The 24,793-nt window shown below is 36.7% G+C and overlaps 1 protein-coding gene across 10 annotated transcripts in view; it reads right to left on the bottom strand.

The window, feature by feature from the left end:
* The window catches only part of PKP4 (plakophilin 4), a gene marked incomplete at its 3' end in the record, with an annotated part of 243,502 nt that overhangs the window by 86,791 nt on the left and 131,918 nt on the right, over positions 1-24,793 (bottom strand). For 9 of the 10 annotated variants that reach the window (XM_080797917.1, XM_080797913.1, XM_080797918.1 and 6 more), the window contains exon 3: positions 21,686-21,798. The exons of the other annotated variant lie outside the window; for it this stretch is intronic. In XM_080797917.1, the coding sequence (XP_080654043.1) occupies positions 21,686-21,798 (113 nt within the window). The remainder of the gene's footprint in view (positions 1-21,685; positions 21,799-24,793) is intronic. 10 annotated transcript variants of the gene reach the window in all.

Raw genomic sequence — 24,793 nt, forward strand, 5'->3', positions numbered from 1 at the left:
GCTCTTTTCCTAACTCACCTATCAAGAGGCAGTAAGTTAGTACTGGGACCACTCAGGTAGAAATTTGAATGTGAAGGCTCTAGTGGGAGACATAACGAAGAAGTATGAAATGTATTGCCATATTCTAGAGTTCGCTTCAATTCTCACAGCTCAAAAATCGTGATGGGCTGGCAATCAGCCAGTCTAGGAGACCACCAACATAATATTCAACATATCCAAGTAAAACGAAAATCTCTCCCCTTTGTGTTATGACAATGTCTTCATGTGGTCGTTTAAACCATCCCAATTTAGGAGCATTACCTGATCTATTTATTTCACTATTACAACATATTCTTTCACAATGTTTTTAAAACAATTCTTAGCTGATCTTCCTTTACTGAACAGAGGTAATTAACAGATGAACACTCATTAATCATATGTTCATTAACTATTTTTACTATTAGTTTTACTCTTTTGAGTTCTGACTGGAAGTTCTAAGCTCCATACAAAAGTTCTGTATTTCTTCTGCACATCTTAACTCTTCAAGAACTACCACATGTTTACAGATAAAATCCTAGTAGCTAAAATAAATTCCAAATTGCATTTGTCTTTTTCTACTAACTCATTACTGTCTTCTTTCCAGTTTGTGATTTGCTTATTTTAAAAATTACCTTTCAACTTTTCCACTTGTTATTGGGTGGGCTTTATTATTCTATTAATTGGAGTTATTCCATTAGCAAGTGTGTAGATCTTTCGGATTCTAAATTCATTGTGAAAACTTCCAATGACTCTCTATATTAGTTTGCTATAATTTCCTTTATAATCCACTGCTCTAATATTTATAAGTCTACTTGTTAACTGATTCCAAGGTCCATTTTTCAGTTAAAAAGAAAAATGGTTTGTTTGGGTTTTTATTATTTGGCAATGAATTCACATTGCAATTACTTAGCACCTTGTTATCCCTCTAGGCATTACAAATTGCTTTTTAATGAAATGCATCATAATCTTCTTAGATATGGACTCTGGGCTCCAGAGTTCCCAGGTCATTCCATATTTCCTATTATGCACCCAGGATTTTCTACCCCAGGAATCTGGAAAAATAACTACTAATGATTGTTAAGTTTCAGTCTCTACTTGGGAGTGTTACAAGATAAATTTAAAACAAACTCCCTTAAATGAGTAACCATTCTGTTGAACACAAATTTCTATGTTTTCATTAATTTTAATTAAATCTTCAATTATGATATGGAGATAATATTATAGCATTCTTTTAAATAAATATTTATTTGAGAGAGAGAGCAAGGGAGTGTGCATGTGCACACATGAGAGTGTGTGAGTGGTGGGGGCGGGACGGGGGTGGGGTGGAGGGAGAGAGACCATCTCAGGCAAACTCCCTGCTGAATGCAAAGCCCATCACAGGGCTCATCTTAGAATCCTGAGCATGACCTGAGCCAAAATCAAGAGTTGGCCATTTAACCTGACTAAGCCATCTAGGCACCCTAAATATCATAACATACTTTAAATCTTTTTTATTTCTACTTAGTATTGCTTTGGCATCCCTTTTAATCAGCACAGTTAAAACTTTGCACTGTTTCTCTTAATGCATTTACAAAATATTCTACTGGTGTCTTGTGAGTTCTTGGCTAGGTAGATAGAGCTCATTCTGTGCTTCAGCTGTCTTGAGCGCTCTTTAATTCCTGAGAATGTTACTTCTTGAATATAATGTCTGTGGAAGCCCCAAGTCTTTTCCAAGTCTCTCTCTCTCTTTTTTTAAGATTTTATTTATTTATTTGAGAGTGAGCAAGAGAGAGAGAGAGAGCCGAGCAGGGGAAGGGACAGAGGGAGAGGCGGACTCCCTGCTGAGCAAGAAGCCTGACACAGGCCCTGGGATCATGACCTGAGCTGAAGGCAGATGCTTAATTGACAGAGCCACCCATGCACCTGGTAGTCCCAAGGTTTTAAAAACATTCACCATGCAAGTGGGTCAAATTTCTCTCACCCCCTCAACAAGAATGGCCTTGAGTTTATTTTATACTTAAATTAGCAGGGTGAAAAGTGGGGTCTAGAAGACTGAGATGGAACCAAGAACTTAATGCTATAAGTCAGTGTCTGATGTTCCAAGAACTTACAGCACCTACCAACAGGTAATCGATACTTATAACTAGTTTCATTTTTCCTACGTTTGGGAAATAAGTACCTCATGTTTTTTAGTTAGATAATAATTAACTAGGACATAGGGGTGCCTGGGGGGCTCAGTAGGTTAAGTGTCTGACACCTGATTTCAGTTCAGGTCATGATCTTTGGGTTGGGCATGAAGCCTGCTTAAGAGTCTCTCTCTCCCTCACTAAACAAACAAACAAACAAAGGAAATAGATCCTCTACATTAAAGAGACTCTCTATCCTACCACCAGAACAACTAGAGCAGTTAGACAAAATTAAACAATATATTATGATTGTTCTGCCCAAGACAGATGTGGATAGCTCTTCATTCTTCCATTAGGCTATTTCAGTAAGTCAAAGGTAGAAAGGCCAATATGTAGAACAGATAATGAAAGTGAACTGCTTTCCCTGGCTGAAGCAGAGGTGGAAAGCCAGAAGGAAAACAGCTATCTCCATCTACTACATTATTGTCCTAACAGGGCTCTGAGGACCCTAGTTTGAGAAATCACTAGCCTATAGACAGTAAGGATATCTTTGCAATAATACTCAGAAAGCAATCCTTTTTGGTATCTAACTACTTTTTACGAGTTTCTTCTGAATTTATTTATTGTCTATTCACAGTCAATCTCAAGAAAAACAAAAACTCTTCCTTTAAATTTATGATTTTTTTCTAGGACCGAAGTTCCTTTCTATATTTTTATCTTGGTATCAGACCCTGGACAATTCTCTTTCGGATGGAAACTGATTCCTGCTTCCTAAGAGAGGACCACTTGCTCAGGAGTCAGGAAAAGGGAAACCAGACAACATGCCTGTAATGGTGTTTATTACTGTTTTTTGTGTGTTATGGCTCTAAAATGCCCCTGAAATGGTATATATCTATAATTTGGACTAAGCAAGGCATAACAAGTGAAGACAGGCCAAAGGATCTCTCTTCACAATTGTTTATATGATCTGAGGGTGATACTGAGGTTAGAGAAAAGAAAGGGCACTCGATTGAAAAATGATGTCCTTCATGTAGGATGCAGTTGCTTCTGATCCATCAGCACCAGGACACGAGCCCTGAGTCATTTTCTTGAGTGCGGATGGATTTGGGCTGACCCATCCACAATCAATGCCCAATCACCTGTATGACCAACAGAAGGTGCAAATAAGAAGGTCATAGATGTGTAGGACTGATAGCTCATGGAATGTGGCAAAGATCTAAGGCTTACAGTCTGACCCATACATTCCCTCCGTGACATTTTACCTGAAAAAAAAAAGGCCATACTCTCCGAATGTGCTTTATAATTTTAGTCTTTAAAATATCACTGAGTAATAGGGACAGCAAAGTCTTGGTTTTCATTGGCTGCTAGCAAGTTTAAAGTAGAATATATAACCAGCCACTGTCGGAACAGTGGTCTCATTATTGGCTCTATTCATTCTCACCCTTGTTTTCTTAATTCTTCATTCCACTTTTCCCCATGCTACTCTATCATATTTTGGGGCTCTTATAATGGCTGTGTAAAATGAATTCCAGGAAAAGGTAAGATACAAATAAATAATATTCCAACCAGTCTCCTAAAGAGAAAATTATGTATTTAATGCAAAGCCAAAACATTGAAGGAACAGGAAATACCAGTCCTTTTACAAGTCAAGTAACTTTCATAGGGACTGGAGGTAAATGCATTTTAGAAGATGTTAAATATTCTTTGACAAAAGCATTTTGTGTTAGTGCTTTGAATCTATGAATAAAAGATCCAGAAGACCATATGGGAAGGGGAAGATCAAAAAAGGATGTAGTAGACAAAAATGAAACAAACAGTTCCCTCTGGTATCCCCATAAATTATACAGGAAGCATGATTTCTGTTTAAGCCCAGCCCAGAACAGGTGTTCCAACCAGTAAAGGTAGAAATCAGAATAGAAGGGTTTTCTAACATTTCAGTTGACATTTGAAAGAGTGAAAGCAAGTGAGATGAAAATAGTAAAATGGTTAAATACAACACTAGGCTCTCTTTCCTAAGTATTTTGCCATAACTTAGGGTGCTACTTAGGCCAAGGGTCAGCCTTGGAATAGATAGGCTACTGCAAATTGTTTGCATCCTTGGTCTAATAACTGCTATTGTCTCCCTCACTTCCGTTCTTCCAAAAACCCTTTGGAGGTTAAAAAAAAAAAAAAAGGGAAAGAGAAAATATTTTTAAAGATTTAAAATAAAAAAAGAAAAGCACACACAAATACACTCTTAGAAATGTGTAAAACAGTTTAAATCTTAAATATATTTTTAGATATTTATTTATTTATTTATTTGAGAAAGAGAGAGAGAACAGAGTAAATGAGAACACAAGCTGCGGGGAGAGGCAGAAGGAGAGGGAGAAGCAGGCTCCCTGCTGAACAGGGTGCCCAATGCGGGGCTGGATCCCAGGACCCTGGGATCATGACCTGGGCACAAGGCAGACATTTGACTGAGCCACCAAGGCGCCCTTAAATCTTACATATATATATATTAAAAGAGCTGGCACTGGTAAGGAGCAGGGAAAGGGTCCTGTTTTTCTACTTGCTCTACATGAGATTGAGCAGAGTGACCATGGACTAAACTGTAGATCTATAGTAAGACATGCTGGCCAGCATCCAAACCCCTTAAAACTTGTCATTATAAATAGCTTTGTTTATGATGCATACAATTTCATTATTTTACTTTAGGATTTGAATTGTTTTGAAAGGCCTATCTAAAAATTTACTTAAAAGCACTTTTAAATTATCATAAGCCCCAATTTTTTATTGAACATATACTCCCCTTGATTATTTATCCTATTTGGACATTGAAAAGCAAATGATTTATTTACATACAATTCTTTATACTCTCTACATAAAGACACTTTCAAATTTGGCCTGTTTAAAGAATGCTATTCACTTTCTTTCCAGTGACTACCCAATGTAAACATTTATTTTTTAATTTTTAGGAACAGTAAAGTTTCTTTAATTTCTGAAAAAATGTTTATTTTCATTTTAAGTGTGAAAAGAAAGAACATATTTCTTAAGTTTCTGCTTTGCTTTTTGAAAAAAAAATGATGTTTCTCACTGTTACAGCATTTTCAGTTCTTAATTCACGGACAAGCACCATAAATAGCTGTTATAGTGCTAAAGGAGGAATGAATTCACACGTGAGAGAGAGTACAGAGCCAGGATCACCAGTAACTGTTCTGGAAAAAAAAATGGACACAAGGATACAGTCAACATTTGGCATAGCATATGTTACATGTCTATGTAGTAAGACCTATGGAACTTAGGAAAGTGGTTCTAGAATGCTTTAACATCTTCTGAAAGCTCTTGTGGATCCCTAATTTGTCACACATCTCTTATCCTAACCTTGTTTGCTTCCCTTCTCTGTTTATCCCCTACAGTCAAGCGTGAAGGATTTCACTCTACCAAACGGAGGAATAAAAAAGAAAAAAGCCTGGGAGCCTGGGTGGCTCAGTGGGTTAACCACTGCCTTCGGCTCGGGTCATGATCTCGGGGTCCTGGAATCGAGTCCCGCATCGGGCTCTCCGCTCAGCGGGGAGCCTGCTTCACTTTCTCTCTCTCTCTGTCTGCTTGTGATCACTGTCTGTCAAATAAATAAATAAAGTCTTTAAAAAACAAAAACAAAAAAAAGAAAAGAAAAAGAAAAAAGCCTATTAGAACAAACGAAAAGGAATAACAATCATGATGATGGACGGTCAGGGTAAATTCTCTTTAAAACATCATTCTGGATACAGAATGCGTGATCCATAAGCACTGTTCGGTAGTTTAACAGGTACATTCCACCGCAAACAGACATGGAAAAGTATTTGGGCAAGACTGTGTTAAATTCCTAGCTTTAATGGCCAGCAGTTTTCTTTTGAGAGATACGAATGAAAAGAACAACAATGGTTTACAACATGACAGAAAGAAAGAGTTGATCAGCTTTATCTTTCTTTATCCCTTTTACTTCCCCCTCCCATTCATTGCCATAACAAGCCAACATTATTGATGGAAAAGGCAGCATGAACTGTGTGGAGCACTCCTTACAGATTCACAGTCTAACGCAATTTAAATAGTCTTTAAACTATTAAAGAGAACATCTACCAAGCAGATTTTAAGAAATAGAATCATCCTAATTTTATAAAAGTGAAACAAATAAATTTTATCCATAATTTCAGTCAGAAAATAAAGAGCTGAATCACTTAGCATTTAAAAACTTTGTTATACAATATTTAAAACACACACGTATATTATAAAAAAGAAAACAGTATAATAAATCCCTTATGTATTCATTACCCAGCTTCAACAAAAAAAGGAACATGTCACATTCACTTCATCTCTACCCTCACCTACTATTTTCTCTGAATTACTATTTTGAAGCAAGTCTCAGACATCGTATTACTTCACTAATAAATACTTGAGATGTACCCCTAAATAGATATTTTAAAAAGACCATATTCACATTATTATCACACCTAAAATATTAAAAGTAAAATGCTTTTTTAAAAAAGATTTTATTTATCTATTTATTTGAGAGAGAGAGAGAGAAGCAGGCTTCCCAGTGTGCCGGGTGCCCGACGTGGGGCTCAATCCCAAGACCTAGGGATCACGACCTGAGCTGAAGGCAGACACTTAACCAGTAGGCCACCCAGGCTCCCCTAAAAGTAAAATTTTTTTTTAAGATTTTATTTATTTATTTGACAGAGAGAGAGAGACAGACAGACAGTGAGAGAGAGAATACAAGCAGGGAGAGTGGAAAAGGGAGAAGCAGGCTTCCTGCTGTGCGGGGAGCCCGACGAGGGGGTTGATCCAAGGACCCTGGGATCTTGACCTGAGCGAAAGACAGACACTTAACTGATGGGGCCACCCAGGCTCCCCGAAAAGTAAAATTCTTTTAAATTTTTTTTTAAAGATTTTATTTATTTGACAGAGACAGTGAGAGGTAATACAAGCAGGGAGAGTGTGAGAGGAAAAAGAAGGCTTTCCGCTGAGCAGGGAGCCTGATGTGGAGCTGGATCCCAGGACCATGGGATCATGACCTGAGCTGAAGGCAAAAGCTTAATAACTGAGCCACCCCAGGAACCCCAGGGAACCCCCAATACTAGTCAGTATTCAAATTCCCTGTTTTGATTTTTAAAAATAGTTTGTTTGAAACTAACCAAATCAAGTTCCACTAGTTATATTCGGTTGCTAGGTCTCTAAACATCTCTCCTAATGCCTAGTTTCATTCTCCCTCTCTTAATTTTTTTTCCCGTTTGAAATTATTTCATTTGCCCAATAGGCTGGATCTGACTGACGGCATCAGCACACTGTCCTTTAACATGTTCCCTTGGCTTCGTATTTCCTATGACTAGGTATTTATATTTAGATGACTAGCAATTTGGGGGCAATACGTCTCAAGTGACGTCATGTCCTCCCACTGGGTTACATCAGGATACTAAAATTTCTGACTGTCTCCCATTTCGCAATATTAACATAAGACAGATCGATGGGTTCAGATGCTGTCGATAATTACTGATCTAGATATATTAATTATTTCATTAGTGGTTGCAAAGTTCACCCAGGTTTTAACTTCTAGACTTATGTACTACTTCTGTCAATAATATAACCTCTACCTTTGTATTTATGTTCACAGAAATACAATACTGTTTTACTCACTATTTTCAAATAAGTTTTTACTGGGAAGTATTTTACTAATGCCACTGAGAAAATAGATAAAGATCTGTTCTCTGTCCTTCCTAAGCACCTAGGTTCTTGTATCATGGTTGATAATTTCACTTGAATTTTCTCTGTGACTCAAATAGCTCCATTACTGATATTGTAACTAAAGGTGGGGGTAGATCAACCTTTAATTGACTTGCTCTGAAGCAGAAACGACACATCACAGGATCCTAGAATAACTGGCTGTTACTTGTTCTTTTCCAATTAAAAAAAAAAAAGCTAAAAGAAACACACATATATACCCTAAAGACATTCCTCCTTGGATTATAAGAGTCTATTAATGCAAACCAAACGTTACATCTAAACTATGTGACAGTGGATAAAATGTATAATTATTTAATATAAAATTTTTTGGCTGTGAAAATCTGTAGCCTACAGGCTTTTTTCCTCTTCAGTTTTAGTGTTTTCCCCCCTATTTAATAGTGGAGTAACATGACAGGAGAATAGACAAATCCATGCAACAAATAGATTAGACTGATTTGTTATTAAATAGATTGTGAAGCCTCCAGGAGGAAAACCATAATAACTATACAGTCACTACAAAGTCTGGCAAACTTGTCGGCTGCCTCCCCTCCCCACCCTGGCAGACATGCCATGTGCAGTTTTAGGACAAGCTGATTAACTGCTGAAATGCACTAAAATGGATGGCACTCACTTTTAGGCAGCTAATCACATTTTCTATCTCCTTTTCCTACACTGGTTTAGATCTAGATATAGTAGTTCTTGAAAGGGTTAAAGAAACATCTCATTACTTTCATCAGTCTTTCTACTCCATGGTCCTTAAACTGCCAGATGGTAATGAGAATGTGAACTTAATACTAACCTCCTTTTATTTCATCACGGAGATTAAAATGATTAGATGAAGAAGTGGTAAACTTTTTCCCTAAAATAATGAAACTTAGAAAGTACATTGATGGGAATATGTTTTTCAAGATTGTTTTCTAGAATCTTTAAATTAAGATCTACATGACTTCTTTTAATATGTCTGTGATCAACCAAGAATATAAATGGTAACCACAGCAGTTTCCATACGGGAGAGACAAAACAGTAGTAGTAGAGATGGGGCTGGTGGCTAGAGGTTTTATAATTGTCTTTTGTATGCTGCACACCATTTTGTATATAGGCTGTGTCTATTTGGAGTGGCAGAGTAGATGTGAGAGGGATTCTTAGTCTTCTTTCTTCCTTTTTTTTTTTTTGTTTTTTAAGATTTTATTTATTTATCCGACACAGAGAGAGGGAACACAAGCAGGGAGAGTAGGAGTGGGAGAAGCAGGCTCTCCGCTGAGCAGGGAGCCTGATGTGGGACTCGATCCCAGGACACTGGGATCATGACCTGAGCTGAAGGGAGATGCTTAATGACTGAAACACCCAGGTGCCCCTTAAGTCTTCTTAAACCATTTATTGACACCCCAGTGGAAAAACCAATAAAATAACACTATTTTAAGAGGACAATACCATCTTAATAATAAATTCACGTGTATAGTAATAATTAAACGAAAGCAAACTAAAACACAAAACACCAAAAAGGAAACACTGTTGAACAGTAAAGAAGATAAAGGGTATAAAACATCTATTAGTACAGGTGTCTGTTATGGAATAGGTACTCAATGGCTATTGTTCTCTTCCTTATACTATAAAGTATTTTAACCTAAGGGTATGAGAATGAAAGACACCCAGGTAAAGCCTCCTGGGATAGAGCTAGGACAATGTAATCTGGTCAACACGGAGCTCTTCACAAAATTAAAAATAAAAAAATATAAACATATACTTAACATTGTTACTAAGCACATTTGTCATATTGTTAGTTATATAAAATGGTCCCTTCTACTAGACTGGAAATTTCCAGACTTTTACATCTTTGTATTTCTGTAATAAAGTAAAGGTATACATATTTCCTGAGTGAGTTTAGAGAAGACATCATAAATATTTTCAAAAAATATATAAGTAAATGCAAAATCATGAAAGGATATCTAGAAATGGAAAGTAATGTTAGTATCATCTGGTTGGGCTCTTACCTTCCCTCAACTGCAGATGTAGATAATTAGGTATCTATTATTATATATCATATCGAGGTTGTATCTCCTATGTACTTGTATTGATACTAAAGGACTTGTATTCTAAAAGTGGATTAATATTAATTTAATATAAATTAATAGTGTACTTTTAGTGCTATGATATACTAAGACCTGTACTATTTTAACATATACATCCCAGAGTTTTTTCAGTGCAAAAAAGCTAATGACAGAACCAAAGACCAAAAGCCAAATTACTCATTAAAAAAGCGGGCAAGGGGCACCCGAGTGGCTCAGTGGGTTAAAGCCTCTGCCTTCGGCTCAGGTCATGATCCCAGGGTCCTGGGATCGAGCCCCACATCAGGCTCTCTGCTCAGCAGGGAGCTTGCTTCCCTTTCTCTCTCTCTCTGCCTACCTCTTTGCCTACTCGTGATCTCTGTCAAACAAATAAAAAATCTTAAAAAAATTTTTTTTGTTTGGGGCACCTGGGTGGCTGAGTGGGTCAAAGCCTCTGCCTTCGGCTCAGGTTGTGATCCCAGGGTCCTGGGATCAAGCCCCGCGTCAGGCTCTCTGCTCAGCAGGGAGCCTGCTTCCCCCTTTCGCTCTGCCTGCCTCTCTGCCTACTTGTGATCTCTGTCTGTTAAATAAAGAAATAAAATCTTAAAAAAAAAAAAAAAAGGCGGGCAAAGAGGGGAGCCTGGGTAGCTCAGTTGGTTAAACGTCTAACTCTTTATTTTGGCCCAGGTCATGATCTCAGAGTTGTGGGATTGAGCCCCCCACTGAGCTGCAGGCACAGCGTGGAATCTGCTTGTCCCTTTCCCTCTGTTCTTCTCCCTGCTCTCTCTCTCAAACAAATAAATAAAATCTTTAAAAAAAAAAAAGAAAGAAAAGTGGGCAAAGAATATGAATAGAAGAGGAAACTCAAATGGATCATAAAGACAAGAAAATACTCAATCCCATTAGTCATCAAGAAAATACTGAGTAAAATGAGATAACATTAGATTGGTAAAATTTAAAGAGCCTGCCTAATCTTAAATGTTGGCAAAAAAAAAAAATAAATAAATAAAAAAAAGAGAGAGAGAGAGAGAGAGAGAGAAACAAAGACAAAGAGAAGAGACAGACACACGCCCTGGAACTTTAACACATTGTGCTTGAGAAGGTACAACTGTTGAGAAACTTCAGAAAGCTACTAAGGAAGATCTAGAAAAATTGGTAAGGTACATTTATTATGACCCAAATAGTCTGGTTGTCATTATGTATTTTCCATAATCTTACAGGTGTAAACCAAGAGATAGGTTCAAAAATGTTCAGTGTTACATTATTTACAGTACTGAAAAGTGGAAGGAAAATGTTCTTCAATAAGGAAATGGCCAAACAGTTGATCATTGTATGAAATATCTATATAACAGCAGTTAAAAACATAAACTAGACCTACACACATCAACATGGAAAGATTAGAAATACTGAGTAGAAAAATACTTAGTGCACAATGATAAACACTATACTATATGGTGTAGGCTAAAAAAGAAACACAAAGTATTGGCCAAGGATGTATAATGATATAAAAGCACACAAAGTAAACTGGAAGACTACGTACTTGTGGTTAGCTATTGAGAAGACAGAAAGGGGGCAAAGAAGGCTTGAATTGTAAACAAATTTTAAATAAAAAGCAAATATGACGAACTGTCAACAATTTTCAGTTCTGGGATGTGAGTACTTGAGCTTTTGTTATATTATTCTCGTGCTTCTCAGTACTTCTAACATTTCTTAAGATAAAGATTTGAAAAATACAGATAAAACCCAGAATGACAGTAGATATAAGATACATGATTAAAGTAATTATTAATTCCTATGAAGCAATAAAGGTAAACGTTTTTTCAGGAAGCATCTTGAAATATATTCTGTGGCTTATTTAAATTACTTTATGATTTATCAATATATATACATAGTTTAAAAAGCCTAATGACTAAGAGTAGGGGCTGGTAATATAACTCCTGTATTGACTGAATAATTTATCACTGTTATGTATTTTGAGAATAGTAATTATGGAATGTGAACTATGAAAAATTACAGAAAATGAAATAATATTATTTTAATTAAAATGGTGCTTTAAAAGAATTAAATAATGGCACGATACATATATTTTAGAAGCATGGGCCTCTGAATTTTAAGAAGTATTTTCCTCTTCATTAATTAGAAAATTAATATAGTTGGGCTGCCTCTATATTTAACCAGATACATTAAAATAGTCTTAAGATAATGTGGAACTTTGATGCAAACTATAAACTTGATTTCTTTTTGTGGTTCCTTCTAACCTTATCACCCACTTAACATTTTTATTTTTTTTTAATTTTTATTTTTTTTAAAGATTTTATTTTTTTATTTATTCGACAGGCAGAGATCACAAGTAGGCAGAGAGGCAGGCATAGAGAGAGAGAGAGGGAAGCAGGCCCCCTGCTGAGCAGAGAACCCGATGCGGGGCTCGATCCCAGGACCCTGAGATCACGACCCGAGCCGAAGGCAGAGGCTTTAACCCACTGAGCCACCCAGGCGCCCCCCACTTAACATTTTTAAACATTCAGTCTAAGAAAAAGGTAATTCATTTGAAATATTTATTTACTGTGATTAAAACATTTTGTTGCATAATGTTCTAGGTCCATAAAAAACTATTACTTATGAAAACTACCTGGCTTAAAATCCACATTCTACATGGTAACATTCTTAGGTTAAAATAGATTAGCTTAATGGAATTTTGGTTGAATTACCTTGGGCTCATATGCCCTGCAGAAGACCTAGTTTATACAAGTTTAATTCAAATCAGCAGAGATAGTTGCCACTTGGATTTGTATGTCCCAGATGAAACTGGCTTGTGACTGGAATGGCAATGAGAAGCAGTAATTAAAATGCCTTCTGGAAGAACTGTGCTTAAGTAAACTGCTCAAGATAAATGACTTCTGTAGAGCTGTAGGTCAGCCACAGACTCATTTATATATCTTTCAGATGTGGTACTCTTTACTGTGTTTACAATAGGAGTTACATCTTAAAAATTCAGTGTTACTAAATTTGCTCATAAGAGCAGCCATTTAATAAATATTCGCTGCACAGATCCCCCAGAGAGTTTCTGATAATTACATTCAAATATCAAATAGTTTATTCCTCATTTGGTCTGAATTAGAAACGAAATCAGAGAACTTTTATTTGTTTGACCATTAAGAGAGGCACTAGTGACCAAAGACAACACTTAGGAATGGAAATTGATTGAGCTACATTCTGGATATTACTGGATTCCCAAACAGCGCTCAAGTAACTCAACACAGACAACTAGCTCAGCAGTATTGCAGAGATTTACCATAACAGAAAGCAGAGGGGAAAGGAAAGAAGGCAAGTTCTTGTGAGGGAGCAGAAGGATGGGTGGAGAGGCTCAGGAAAACTTCTATCACTCCCTGACCCCCAAACAAGAATGCCTAAAGCAAACCCCTTTCAACACTTGAGGCTTAGTAAGTATTATTTACAATAGTCAAAAAGTAGAAAGAACCCTAATGTCTATTAGCTGGTGAATGAATAAAAAAAATGTAGTATATATCCATGCAGTGGAATAATTATTTGGAAACAAAAAAGGATTACGTACTGACACATGCTTACAGCATGGGTAAATCTTGAAAACATCATGCTCAGTGAAAGAAGCCAACTCACAAGAGGCCATATATTGCCTGATACTGTACATAGGAAATGTCCAATGGGCAAATCCACAGAGACAGAAAGTAGATGCATAGTTCTCAGCGGCCATGGGGAGGGGAGAATGCAAAAGGGGTGCTAATATGTAGAAGGCTTCTTCACAGGGTGATAAAAACGCCCTAAAATGGAACAATGGTAAGGGTTGAACAAACTCTGTGAATACACTAAAAATACTGAATTGTACACTTTAAAGTATGCATTTTATGGTATGTGAAATATATCTTAATAAAACTATTATTTTAAAAACTCAGGTTTTGCTGGTGAGAGCTCTGGAGGTCAAAGGGACAGAACTTTATCAAGCATCTTCCTGAAGTGGTACATTAAATAAGCAATAAACTGCCAAGGCACAAACATTCAATCTTTTCAAAGACTCTTCATTTTTAAAGAATGTATCATTTGAGGAGGTTTACTTTGCAATGTATTTAAAAATATTTGCTGAAGAAAAGACCTGAACCATGAAAAAGCCTTTTCTGCTACTGTCAGCCTAAAACATTTTTAGAATTTTTAATAGTATCAATGGAAGCCTGATGGGCACTAGCAGATGACCCCATAAAGTGTAAAAAAATATCTGAATGGCAGTGGGGAATCAAATCTTTTCATTAAAAAATAACAGTTCTTTTCTTAAGTGGCGATAAGAAGACTATTTGTCAAGATTGTATGACCTTTTCAAAACCATAAAGAATTCTATTTTATCAGGGCTTTAAACTAACTTGAAAGGAGAGATAATCTTGGGAAGAGTGTGAAGTTATTTAATTTCAATATTGCCACCCATTTTCCCCCTCACTCAGTTGATATGGACAGGATTTTTCTCAGCCTAGGGTAACTTCCTAACATCAGTAGTAGCCAGTTAAAGGGTAGACAAGGTGAAGGGACCTACTGTTTCTGAACGGGGTCATCAAATTTCAAGACAATGTACAAAAATCAAAATGAAAACTTTAAGCTGTAACTTTGATTCCCAAAGCTGAAATTAATGTTTTCTACAATTATTAAAAGGTCCATTTTTTGGAGTTTTTTTAAACTTCAATATAAATGAAAACTTACTGTTTCATCTTAATAAGTAGACAAACTATGATTTACAAGATAAAATTCATGGAACCAATTTATGTACCCTAAAGAAATAAACTTTTTCTTTCAGCTTGATGAGCAGTAACTTTGTTTCTGGACAATGAATGGCAAGATTCCAAGTCTGCAATCAGGGATAGTTTTGAAATTCTGTACAATAAAATCTCAGAAATAGTTTCTTAAAGTCGAAGCTGGTCATATTTTCATTTACTGACTTTTCATTTCCAATTCCATTTTCTTCTTGCACAGCTTTGTTACTCAACAAGTTGAACCACTCATGTAATTTCTCTGTTTACATGAAACATGAAGCACAGGCCACACCTTGTATCCTTGAAGGCTGAATCTGCCCTGGAGTATTTCCCCTGGCTAAGTCTTCCTCCCACAGTGTGCCGCCTGCCACTGGAAGGCTATAATGATCTCTAAGCACTGCTGAATTAGCTGCCCTAGGTCACTGGTTCAGCCTCAAGCTCTTTGTCCCATTGGGAATTCCTCAGGCAAGTGGGAGCCATTAAAGTTTGGCCCGGCATGTCAAAGTGGGACTTCAGGAACAAGACACAAGGTTAGCCAGGGGTAAATGGCCTCAAACATAAAAAAAAATAAACTGAAGACAATGAAGTGTAGCAAACATTTAAAAGTGGTTGCCTCTTTTTTGGGGTTAGTGGAAGTGTTCTATGCGGTGGTGGTTATACAATGACATGCCAAAAATCTAAAAAACCATAAAACTGCATGTTACAAAGGGTGAATTTTACTGTAAGGAAATTACACTTCAATAAGCGTGACTTGAAAATAAAATGGTTGTCTCTGAACGGTAGAATTTGGGTTTTACTCTTTATATACTTTTTTGAATTTTACCAGTTGTCTGAAATGACCATTATTTAACTTCACAGTCAGTAAAAAAAAAAAAAAAGCAAAATGAAACCAAAACCCAAAACAGAGGAAGAATACTGCTCTAGCCACCCCTCCCTCCCTTTGCCCTTTGGAGTAGAGGTGGACAGGGGAAATACTGGGGTGGGGAGGTGGCCCCCTCACTCTGGGCTACTGGGACCTTTTACTGTCACCCTATCCAGTCTAACCTGGACTACTGTCAGAAAGAAACCCCATTGATAATGCTGCAAGGAGAAAAAGAATAAATTTCATGCTCATCAAAGTTTGAATTTGAAGGCTGATGCTTAGCACATGGGAAGCAAGAAGATGAAGGAGCAAACTTTCTTCTGAGTTAACCATGATGAGATTCTCCTGAGATGAGCTGTACAGACCTCACGTCCCATGAGGGACATGTCCCTTGTTAAGGCACGCACACCAGGTAGCTACACAGTGACCTGGAACACAAGGCACCTCACATGGCGGCACCCACTGTTACTATGACCGTACAAAGCGTGGCAGACAGAAGTAGTCATTGTGGCATGCTGCCTGCTTGGAGGACCTGAAATTAACCCATCCATCTACATATGTTAAATATCATCTTTGATCCGAACTACAGAGTGTCAGAACTGGCCTCCTGGGGAATCACTTCCAGGTGCTTTTCTATCCATTTATATTCCATTTAGCAGTGTAAGAAAGAGACCTATGAGCCTGATTTTGTACAGCAAGAGACTACCAACGATGCTGTCTGCCACATCATGAAGAGGTTTCTCAGTGGCGGCTCCCAGGAGAAACCACTCAAATCTTTGCCCTTGGAAAGGTAGATTTTCCTGAGCAACCTGGTTTGTTTTTTTTCTACACATATTTTCAATATAATTCATTCATGTTTCTCTCTTTAGAATGGGTACTAGGTCACTCAGAGCCAAAGTGGCTCCCTACTTCTAGCAAATGCATGGAATGTTAGCAACATACAGTTTTATACTATTTTAACATTGGTTTCATCTTATTTTTCTAATCATTATCTTCCATTTGCTCTCATTTCCTCACTCCATTTTTGGGTTTTGTATTTTTAAAAGATGTTTCAAACACTTTTGGAATGAGGCAAAATATTAAATACATAGATAACCATAGTATACTCGAAACAAGGGAAGAAAAGTGGTGTCTTCTCTATTAACTGATCCCACAGTCCACTTTAAATGAAATGAATATTACATATATAAAGAACTATACTGCAGTCAGTACAAATGGAGAAAAATCATAACTTCCTTATTAAGTATTTTCATAGCCTACCTTCAATGAGGTAAAATAGTAAATACATAGGTAACTATAGTGCACTTGGCACAAAGCAGACAGGCTGTAACTTCTCTATTAACTAACGTCATAACTCATTTTCAGGCTTTTCAAAGTCACAATTATTTTTGGCCTAATACATCATCTTAGGATATAAGCACCATCAATTCCAGGTTAAGGATCATTCTAATTGATGTTGCTTGGGTTATTAGTGCTTTTTTGTAGTAAATAAAGCAAATGAGAAATCATACCAGAAATGGGGTTTTTATTAACCTTGTTTAGAACTAGATTTCCAAAGAGGCATTAACAGAGAAACTAAGTGATTACTTTAATCATTAAGATTTTAAAATGATTTTTAATGATTTTTGTTTTTTAAGTTTGCAACAAGGCATACTGCAAATAAACTGCCAAAGGCAGTTTACTTTTTAGGACACTGTTTTGAATAAATACAAGCAGAGTCTCAGTTTCTCTGCCTAGAAAATGAGAACATCTCATGGCATGGGTTAAAAATTCATCGTTGGTACGATGTGATGTAATGTGAGGGAACTAAACTGTTCAGTTTTAGAGCTACTCCTTTGGGAGAGGGCTCCATGGCATATCATTTAGCACAATGTAAGAATCCTTTATTAAACAGGACCTCATGCTACTGCCTCTGCCTTCTTATTCACAGGGTAAGGACAATAATAGCAAATGCTTTGAACAAGAGAAAAAGTTAATAAAAATAAGCTTTTAATTTCCCTTTGGGTTATTATAACATCATCTTTGGACTAGGAAACCTAAGAAAATCTTACAGGTCACCTTACCAACTCTGCCACAGATCTCAATAAAACAATATGAAAGATAACTAGTTATCAAGTCCCCTGTTCTGCTGACTACACTCAATTCACACAAGAACTACCTGAATCCAAAGGAAACTTCATGGCCATAAGCAGTGGTCGCACTTTTAACTTCCTTTGAGCAAATCAGAAATGGCTGACAAGGAAGAGACCCTGGGTCTGAGAGCTAATTTCTGTTTCTCTGTATCTTTAGATTCTTGTTCTGAGAGTGACAGTTGGTGGGGACTGGAAGACACAGAGGGGTCTCTCAAGTGACAAAAACCTATGCTCCCTTCACTAACATTGCTTTCTAATGGGCTCCTTGCTAGTGTGGAAACCTGGTGGTCACAGAGCAAAGTAACTGTGTCAGTAGTCTTCTTGAGGTCCACCGGGAAGCACACTGAAAGAGAGAGCAGGTATGATAAAGGGTAGACAGAAACCCAAAGATGCCAAGCAGATAACCTCCCAGTGAAGCACGCTTACTTGATGAGCTTAAAACACACAGGGCTTTGCTGAGGTTCATTATTCATTCAATGAGCATTTGTCTGGGAGCCTGCCTGCTGAGCACCAGGCACTGTGCTGGGGCTGTGGGGGTGGGGTGGGCCTTACCATCTCATAGGAGAATTGACAAAGGCACAAACAGCTATGAGTTCAGACAAAGAGAAATGACCTTCCCAGAGAAACTTGGGAAAGGCTGTAAGGAAAGGTTAGCATTATGTTGGGGATATCAAGAATATAGGAGAATCCAATGTGACATGTCAGTAGGACAATCAAAATGGATCATTCATGATTCTAATTCACTGAATGACAAAACCAGCCTTTCTCATAACCCTAAGATTCCACAATAAATTCCTGGCCTGCTGCCTGGTCTCTTTTCATTCCGACCTATGCACTACACTAACAGGACAACTACCTCCAAATAACAACTTTCTTTTTTTTAAAATTTATTTATGTATTTGTCAGAGAGAGAGAGAGAGAGACAGTGAGAGAGGGAATGAAAACAAGTGGGGGGAGTGGGAGAGGGAGAAGCAGGCTTCCTGCTGAGTGGGGAGCTCGATGCGGGGCTTGATCCCAGGACCCCGAGACCATGACCCAAGCCGAAGGCAGACATTTAACGACTGGGTCACCCAGGTGCCACCAAAACCAACTTTCAACAGGTCTCCTTTAAGACCTAATGAAGGTTACTTATCATCACCTTAGCTCCCAGTTCTCCAATAACATGCCAGCTTTACCCTTCCAAACTCATAAACCATTAGGTTCTTTTAGGACACATCCTAGGTACCTGAACCTCTTAGTGCTCCAATACAAACACAGTGGGGAATCCTATATTACCTCTCTGCCTGCTTTCCCTCTTTCTCTGGCCAACTCAGCTTCCCCTTCTGAAAAATCCATTCATTCACCCAAAAGTCACTGACGGAGCCCAGTGACGTGTCACACACCACACTAGGCACTGAGACCCAGAGATAAAACACCAAAATCACTCAGAGTAAATACTTTAACATGTATTTTTAGTAACATTTTAAACAAACCTATGATATTAGCTAATTCAACTATGTAACCTTAGGATTATTTAATATTTTAAAACTTAAGGTGCAGAAAATAATCTAAGAGCCATGCACATATCAACCACCCTCCTCATTTAAACAAATGTTAATATTGTGTCATGTCTGCTCTAGATGTCAAATTTTAACTAACATGTTACAGATTTGGCTAATGCCTAATTTCTGATAGCTTCCTCCTCTCTTCCTTCCTAGAGGTACCACTATCTTAAATTGGTATCATTCCAACTATTTTTTATACTTTTACTATATATACATACATTCCTGAACAATACCAAACACTGGTTAAGTATTACACACTGCTGCTGCATATATTTTTAGAATGTTCATAATGATATCCTCCTATATCTGTTCTTTTACAGTTTGTGGTTTTCACTCAAGAAGTCTGTTTTGCAAAGATGTTCATGTTCATACATGTAATTGAATTACTTCATTTTAACTGTTCTTGAGTCCACTTATCCAGTGTATTTCCCATTTCCATCCTGATGGATAATCATGTTCTTTCTCATATCTTACTTTTGCAAATAATGATGTAATGAACACCCTTGTACCTGTCGTACTGTGCACACCTATCAGAATTTCTCCAAGGATAGCATGTTCTTCAAGTTTTAAATCGTAGTCTTCTGCTAGCTGAGACTCATGACTCAAGTTTAATAATACCTGATTGTGAGCTCATCTTTAGTGATGCCAGTTTCTCAGCTGGGGATTCTGAACAATGTGAAGAATTATATCCGGGCTCCAAATCCACATGTGGTACAAGGTTAGGAGTTTACCACGGGTGCAGCCCTTTGAGGGCCGCAGCTTAATACAGCAATCTTAAGTACACATGTACCATCTTGAATATATACAAGGCCTCATTCTTGGGTCACTGCGTGGATATTAGATATAAGATTCCAGTGCTTTTGGAGGGGAGGGGTTGATTGTCCCTAAGCCTCCTGTAGAGGCAGCTCAAATGCTTCTGGGTCTAGCTTTCAGTTTCTCTCCTATTTCTAGTACCTGGGAATTTTCCTTTCTAGTTTGTCATTTTCTCAAAGTACTGACTTACTTTATTGATATACCAAGTATTTCTGGGGCTTTATCAAGAATTTCTATGTTAGTTTAATAAGCTAAATTAACCAGAATAAAAGTCCTAACTGAATTTGTTAAATGTTGAATTAAATTTTCTATGTATAAAATTATGTATTTTTAAATCTGTGGTTCTTTGTCTTTGGAAATATATACAATACCATATTATTGAGTTTGTGAATTGTTCTTTTTGGTGTTAAACATCCAGATAGCTTTTTAAAAATACTGAATAAAAATACTGAATAGAATTAAAATTAATTTTAACAACTTTAACTTCCTTGATAAATTATTTCATTGAGTAACTACAAAGCCAGAGTTAGAAATATTTGATTTATAATTTTACTCACTGGTTGTAATTTCCCTTCCTAAAAAAAACCTACAAAACTGCCTGGATAACTAAAAAATGATCACATAATTTAATATTTATGTTTTAAAAGTTTTATTAATCTTATTTGTTTACTTTATGCCTTACTAAACATACCAATATGCACAACTCTTAAGGGTCAGAGATGAAAAAAATTCATAAGAACACAACTTATCAGCCTAATATTCTTCAATCCATAGCAACAGAATTAGACAGAACAGAGTAACTATAACAGCACTCTATTCACTAAGAAGGTTTTCTTGGCTAAGAATAATAGATGATACTGACAAATAGAACAATACTGATGTTAGAAATAACTAAAGAGACAAGTTACTGTTGGTACATACCTACATAGGAATAAAGAAACCAAGCTTAAAAATATAAGCAATAGAAGTTATTTTATGGTATGCCTTACTAGAATATGTAATTAACAAGAAAGAAATTCACAAATAGGATAAGCAGTGATTTCACCATTTGGTGCTTATGGCAGTAATTTTTTTTATAATAATTATGTTTTCAAATAGCTTATGAGGCATTTAAAAACAAAACAATAATTCTGGTTAAACATGGCTTTTTTTCAGTAATATACTGGTTTTCAATTTATTATGTGAATACACTAAATTATTTCATCTACTAATTATTTTGTATGGCAGTTTTACAGAGTTCTAGCAAAACTCAAAGTCAACTGAAGACATTTTTAAAAGCTACTTAAATGTTATCATTTAGAAATATTTGTTTAAAAAAAATCAATACCAGGTTTTCAAAGTAAATTAGCCTTGCCAAATAATTAGTAATTACTGTGAAAAACATCCATTAACTGTGTCTACATATGAGAAATCAAACTTCTAAAAGTAGCATACAGAAACTTACCAATGCCATATAAAACACTTTAAGCACAGGACTGAAGGATAATCAATATTGCAAGAGGCTTCTCAAATTAGGATAAATTGACAGTTTTGGTGTCCAATTCAGAAAGGTAAGTTAACAGTGACAAAACTAAGAGAATCATTTGCTGCATCCAGGACAACTTAATAAGGCATGGAACTTGAAGGAGTACAAAAAGATAGAGCCGTTGGCCCTGTACCTGGTGCTGGCGATACTGGGGGATTCTGCTCCAAGCCTACATCTCTCTAGCTGACTGGCAACGATCTGCCTTTCCACTTCCAGTTCTCGGGTGAGTCGTTGAAACTGAAGCTCCTGTGATTCAAGGAAATAAAAGGCATATAAGGTGCCAAGACAGATATATATGTGAATGCATGTCACAGGAAACACAGGAACATGCCCATAACATAGCACTGTATCTAGTGTGGCTTCGAGAAATTAAAAAGTTTTGGGTGGAATTGCAGGTCTAGATAACCTACCAATTTGTGCTTTTTTCAAACTGAAAGGCACTAGAATATTGAGTTTTGTTTGGGATGGGAAACACAGATATTTAGTTGCTTTTCAGTCTGTTCTTCTAATTGAGGTTTGCAAACAGTGCTCTCTATTCAATGTTAAGATCTGCAGAGTCCTTAATGTGTCTGCATCAGGGGCCTACCAACCAATGTAAGCTCTATAGCCTCAAGAGCTACTTTTTTTAATCCTGCACACTGTACTGAAAACATGTAAATTCCCATGATGAGAATCACTTTATCACGTTTGATACAGAGCCTTGTAATTGTTAAGGGAAAAAAATCCTTCCAAACCTCCAGAAAAAATCTTGCTATATTTATCTTCAATAGAAGCAATAAAATTTTTCTGTTGTTATGAAATAACATGTTCATTGTTCATGTGTCACTGTGTGAGGGAAGGAAAAATAAAGTCTGAGACACAATATAGAATTTAAAATGGTATTTAAAAGCTGGGAAGATTGTTTAAAGAAATGATCCTATTCATTCTATGCTGCATTATGAAGGCAAGTAAGTTCTATCATAGGAAAAGATGCTTTAACTTTATTTGTACTTATCTCATTGTTACCTTGACAAGTTTTTAACAAACAGGAAGAATGCTATGCTATAAAACATCTATAGATCAAATCAAGTATACTCCAAAGGTTTTAAGCCACAAATAACATCTTCAGTAACACCCCAAGCTCCCCTGTACCATATTACCTCCTTATAAGTCTACTCAAGGCAAATGCCGAACTGTAAGTAGTTTAACTGGACAATGACTGCTAGTTCAAAATACCAGGTATGTGAACCCTAAACCTAGAAACTAATCAGAAATAAAACTACCTTAAAAACTGCTTATGACAATATATACATAATTTGTTTGTCATGCAAAAAATTAAAACATTTTAACTGATGTGTATTAGCTCCATGTGGAATCAGGCAAACACGCTATTACTGACAGCACTAGCTTTGTAAATTCTTCAAACTATTCTTAGAATGATTTCTAAGATACAGTCCCTGAACTCCTTAACTGCTTTCTGATACTGAGAACACTTTTTTAATGAGCCCAGCTGGTGTGGGTATATAGGGCATGGCCTGAATGAATAATATTTGGCTCAATAATGTTGTACAATATGATCAAAGTGGGACGCTTCCTATCTCTGCTTAACATTTCCTAGACCTCTGTTCTTAATAAATGTTTAGCAACGGAAGACCAGATAGATAATAACTTTACAACATTCAGTATCAGGCTAAGATAATTGATTTTAAGGGCAAATAGTCTTATGCTTATCTCATATTTGGGTCTTTCTTTGCTCTTAAACAGCATCGTATTTCTTGTGACACACTTCCATTCTTTCAATTATTTTACTTAGCTGTTTGTTATCTACTCTTATCCCAGAAGACTGGTTGCGTGTATCAAGTTGGGCCAGAAATGGATCACCTGTGAATCCAAAAATATTCTCAGAGCCCTCACATTACCTTTATGTTCTGAGTTCAGTGGCTACTAGGGATGGAGGGCTGCTGTGTTTTCTTCATCTGGGGATGGCCGAAAATTACCATGGTAGGATTAAAGTATGTTTCAAATTAGAACAGAAAAAAAATTTCATTCATACAAAAAAACTCCATTTCAGGAGATTTCTGTCATGTTCATGGCTGTCTATGACCTTTTGAGCATCCTTTCAAGGAAATGGTTGGGAAATTTCCCACTTGAAGGCAGAAGCTGGAACTGACTGTCCCGTAATTCCTTCCCTCAGAAGCAGAGATACAATGACTTTGGCTCTGCCAAGATGTCAGACTGTGACTCAGGCACTAAAACTAAGACTCTGACATCAGAAAACACGAAGCTTATTTTCTCTTTCACCTTCTTGCTGCCCTGCAACATGTGTCAGGTCAAGTTCCTATTACAGAAATCATTTCCACAAACTGCTATGTTGACGCCTGGTGGCAGCATTGGTGGTTCTTTACCCAATTTTGTGCCACAGATTTAGACACTGTTTCTGGAAGTTAAATCTCAGAGCTTGTTCTCCAGCCCTTGCAACAAATGTGGGAAATCACAAATACTTGCTTAATAAATGCCTTTTTCTGCATAACTAGCTATGTCAGTCTCTTTCTTGCAACTAGAAATCTTGACTGAAGCACCTATAGAAACCATTTGCAGTAGTCGAGTTGTTAGAAGAATCTATGTACCCATGATGTACCTACATTTTTCATTTAAAAGTTGGGTAATTCCTTCAACGTTCATACAGCCTGAGTAAAGTCCGCATTATATCACTACTGGCCATGGACCCAGAATATTGAACATCACAAGCTCCTTTTATCAAAATCATTCTGCTCATTGTTTGCTCCTGCTTCTCATAAGCAGGATGTCATTAAAGCCCTGAAAGCAGAGTATCAGGAAGATATAAAGAATGAAATTTGTAAAGGTTACCTAATACCTGTGAATATTTATAAGGAAAATATATGTATGCTTTGTTGTAAAATCATTAATATCACACCTACAAAATATAAATTGAACACCCATATGGGACTCACACCAAAATGGATGAGCAGGATATAAAAATTTGACAATTCTGTCTCTACCAGCTTCTTAGACTGCTTGATGAAGAAGATAGTATTACACAGTCAGACAAAAACCCACCTAATCATTTCTAAAGTTAACACTCATTATGATGATTACACAGAGATACCACCTATAAATATAAAATTCGTATTTTACCATACACTCTGGTTTATTAAACTTACATTGTAAAGCTAATCTTTAAACCAGTATCCAAAACTGTGCATCTGAATTATAAGGGGACCCTGTATTTATTCTCCTTTGA

Source organism: Martes martes, assembly GCF_963455335.1.
Source record: "Martes martes genome assembly, chromosome: 3".
Taxonomy (NCBI): Eukaryota; Metazoa; Chordata; class Mammalia; order Carnivora; family Mustelidae; genus Martes; species Martes martes.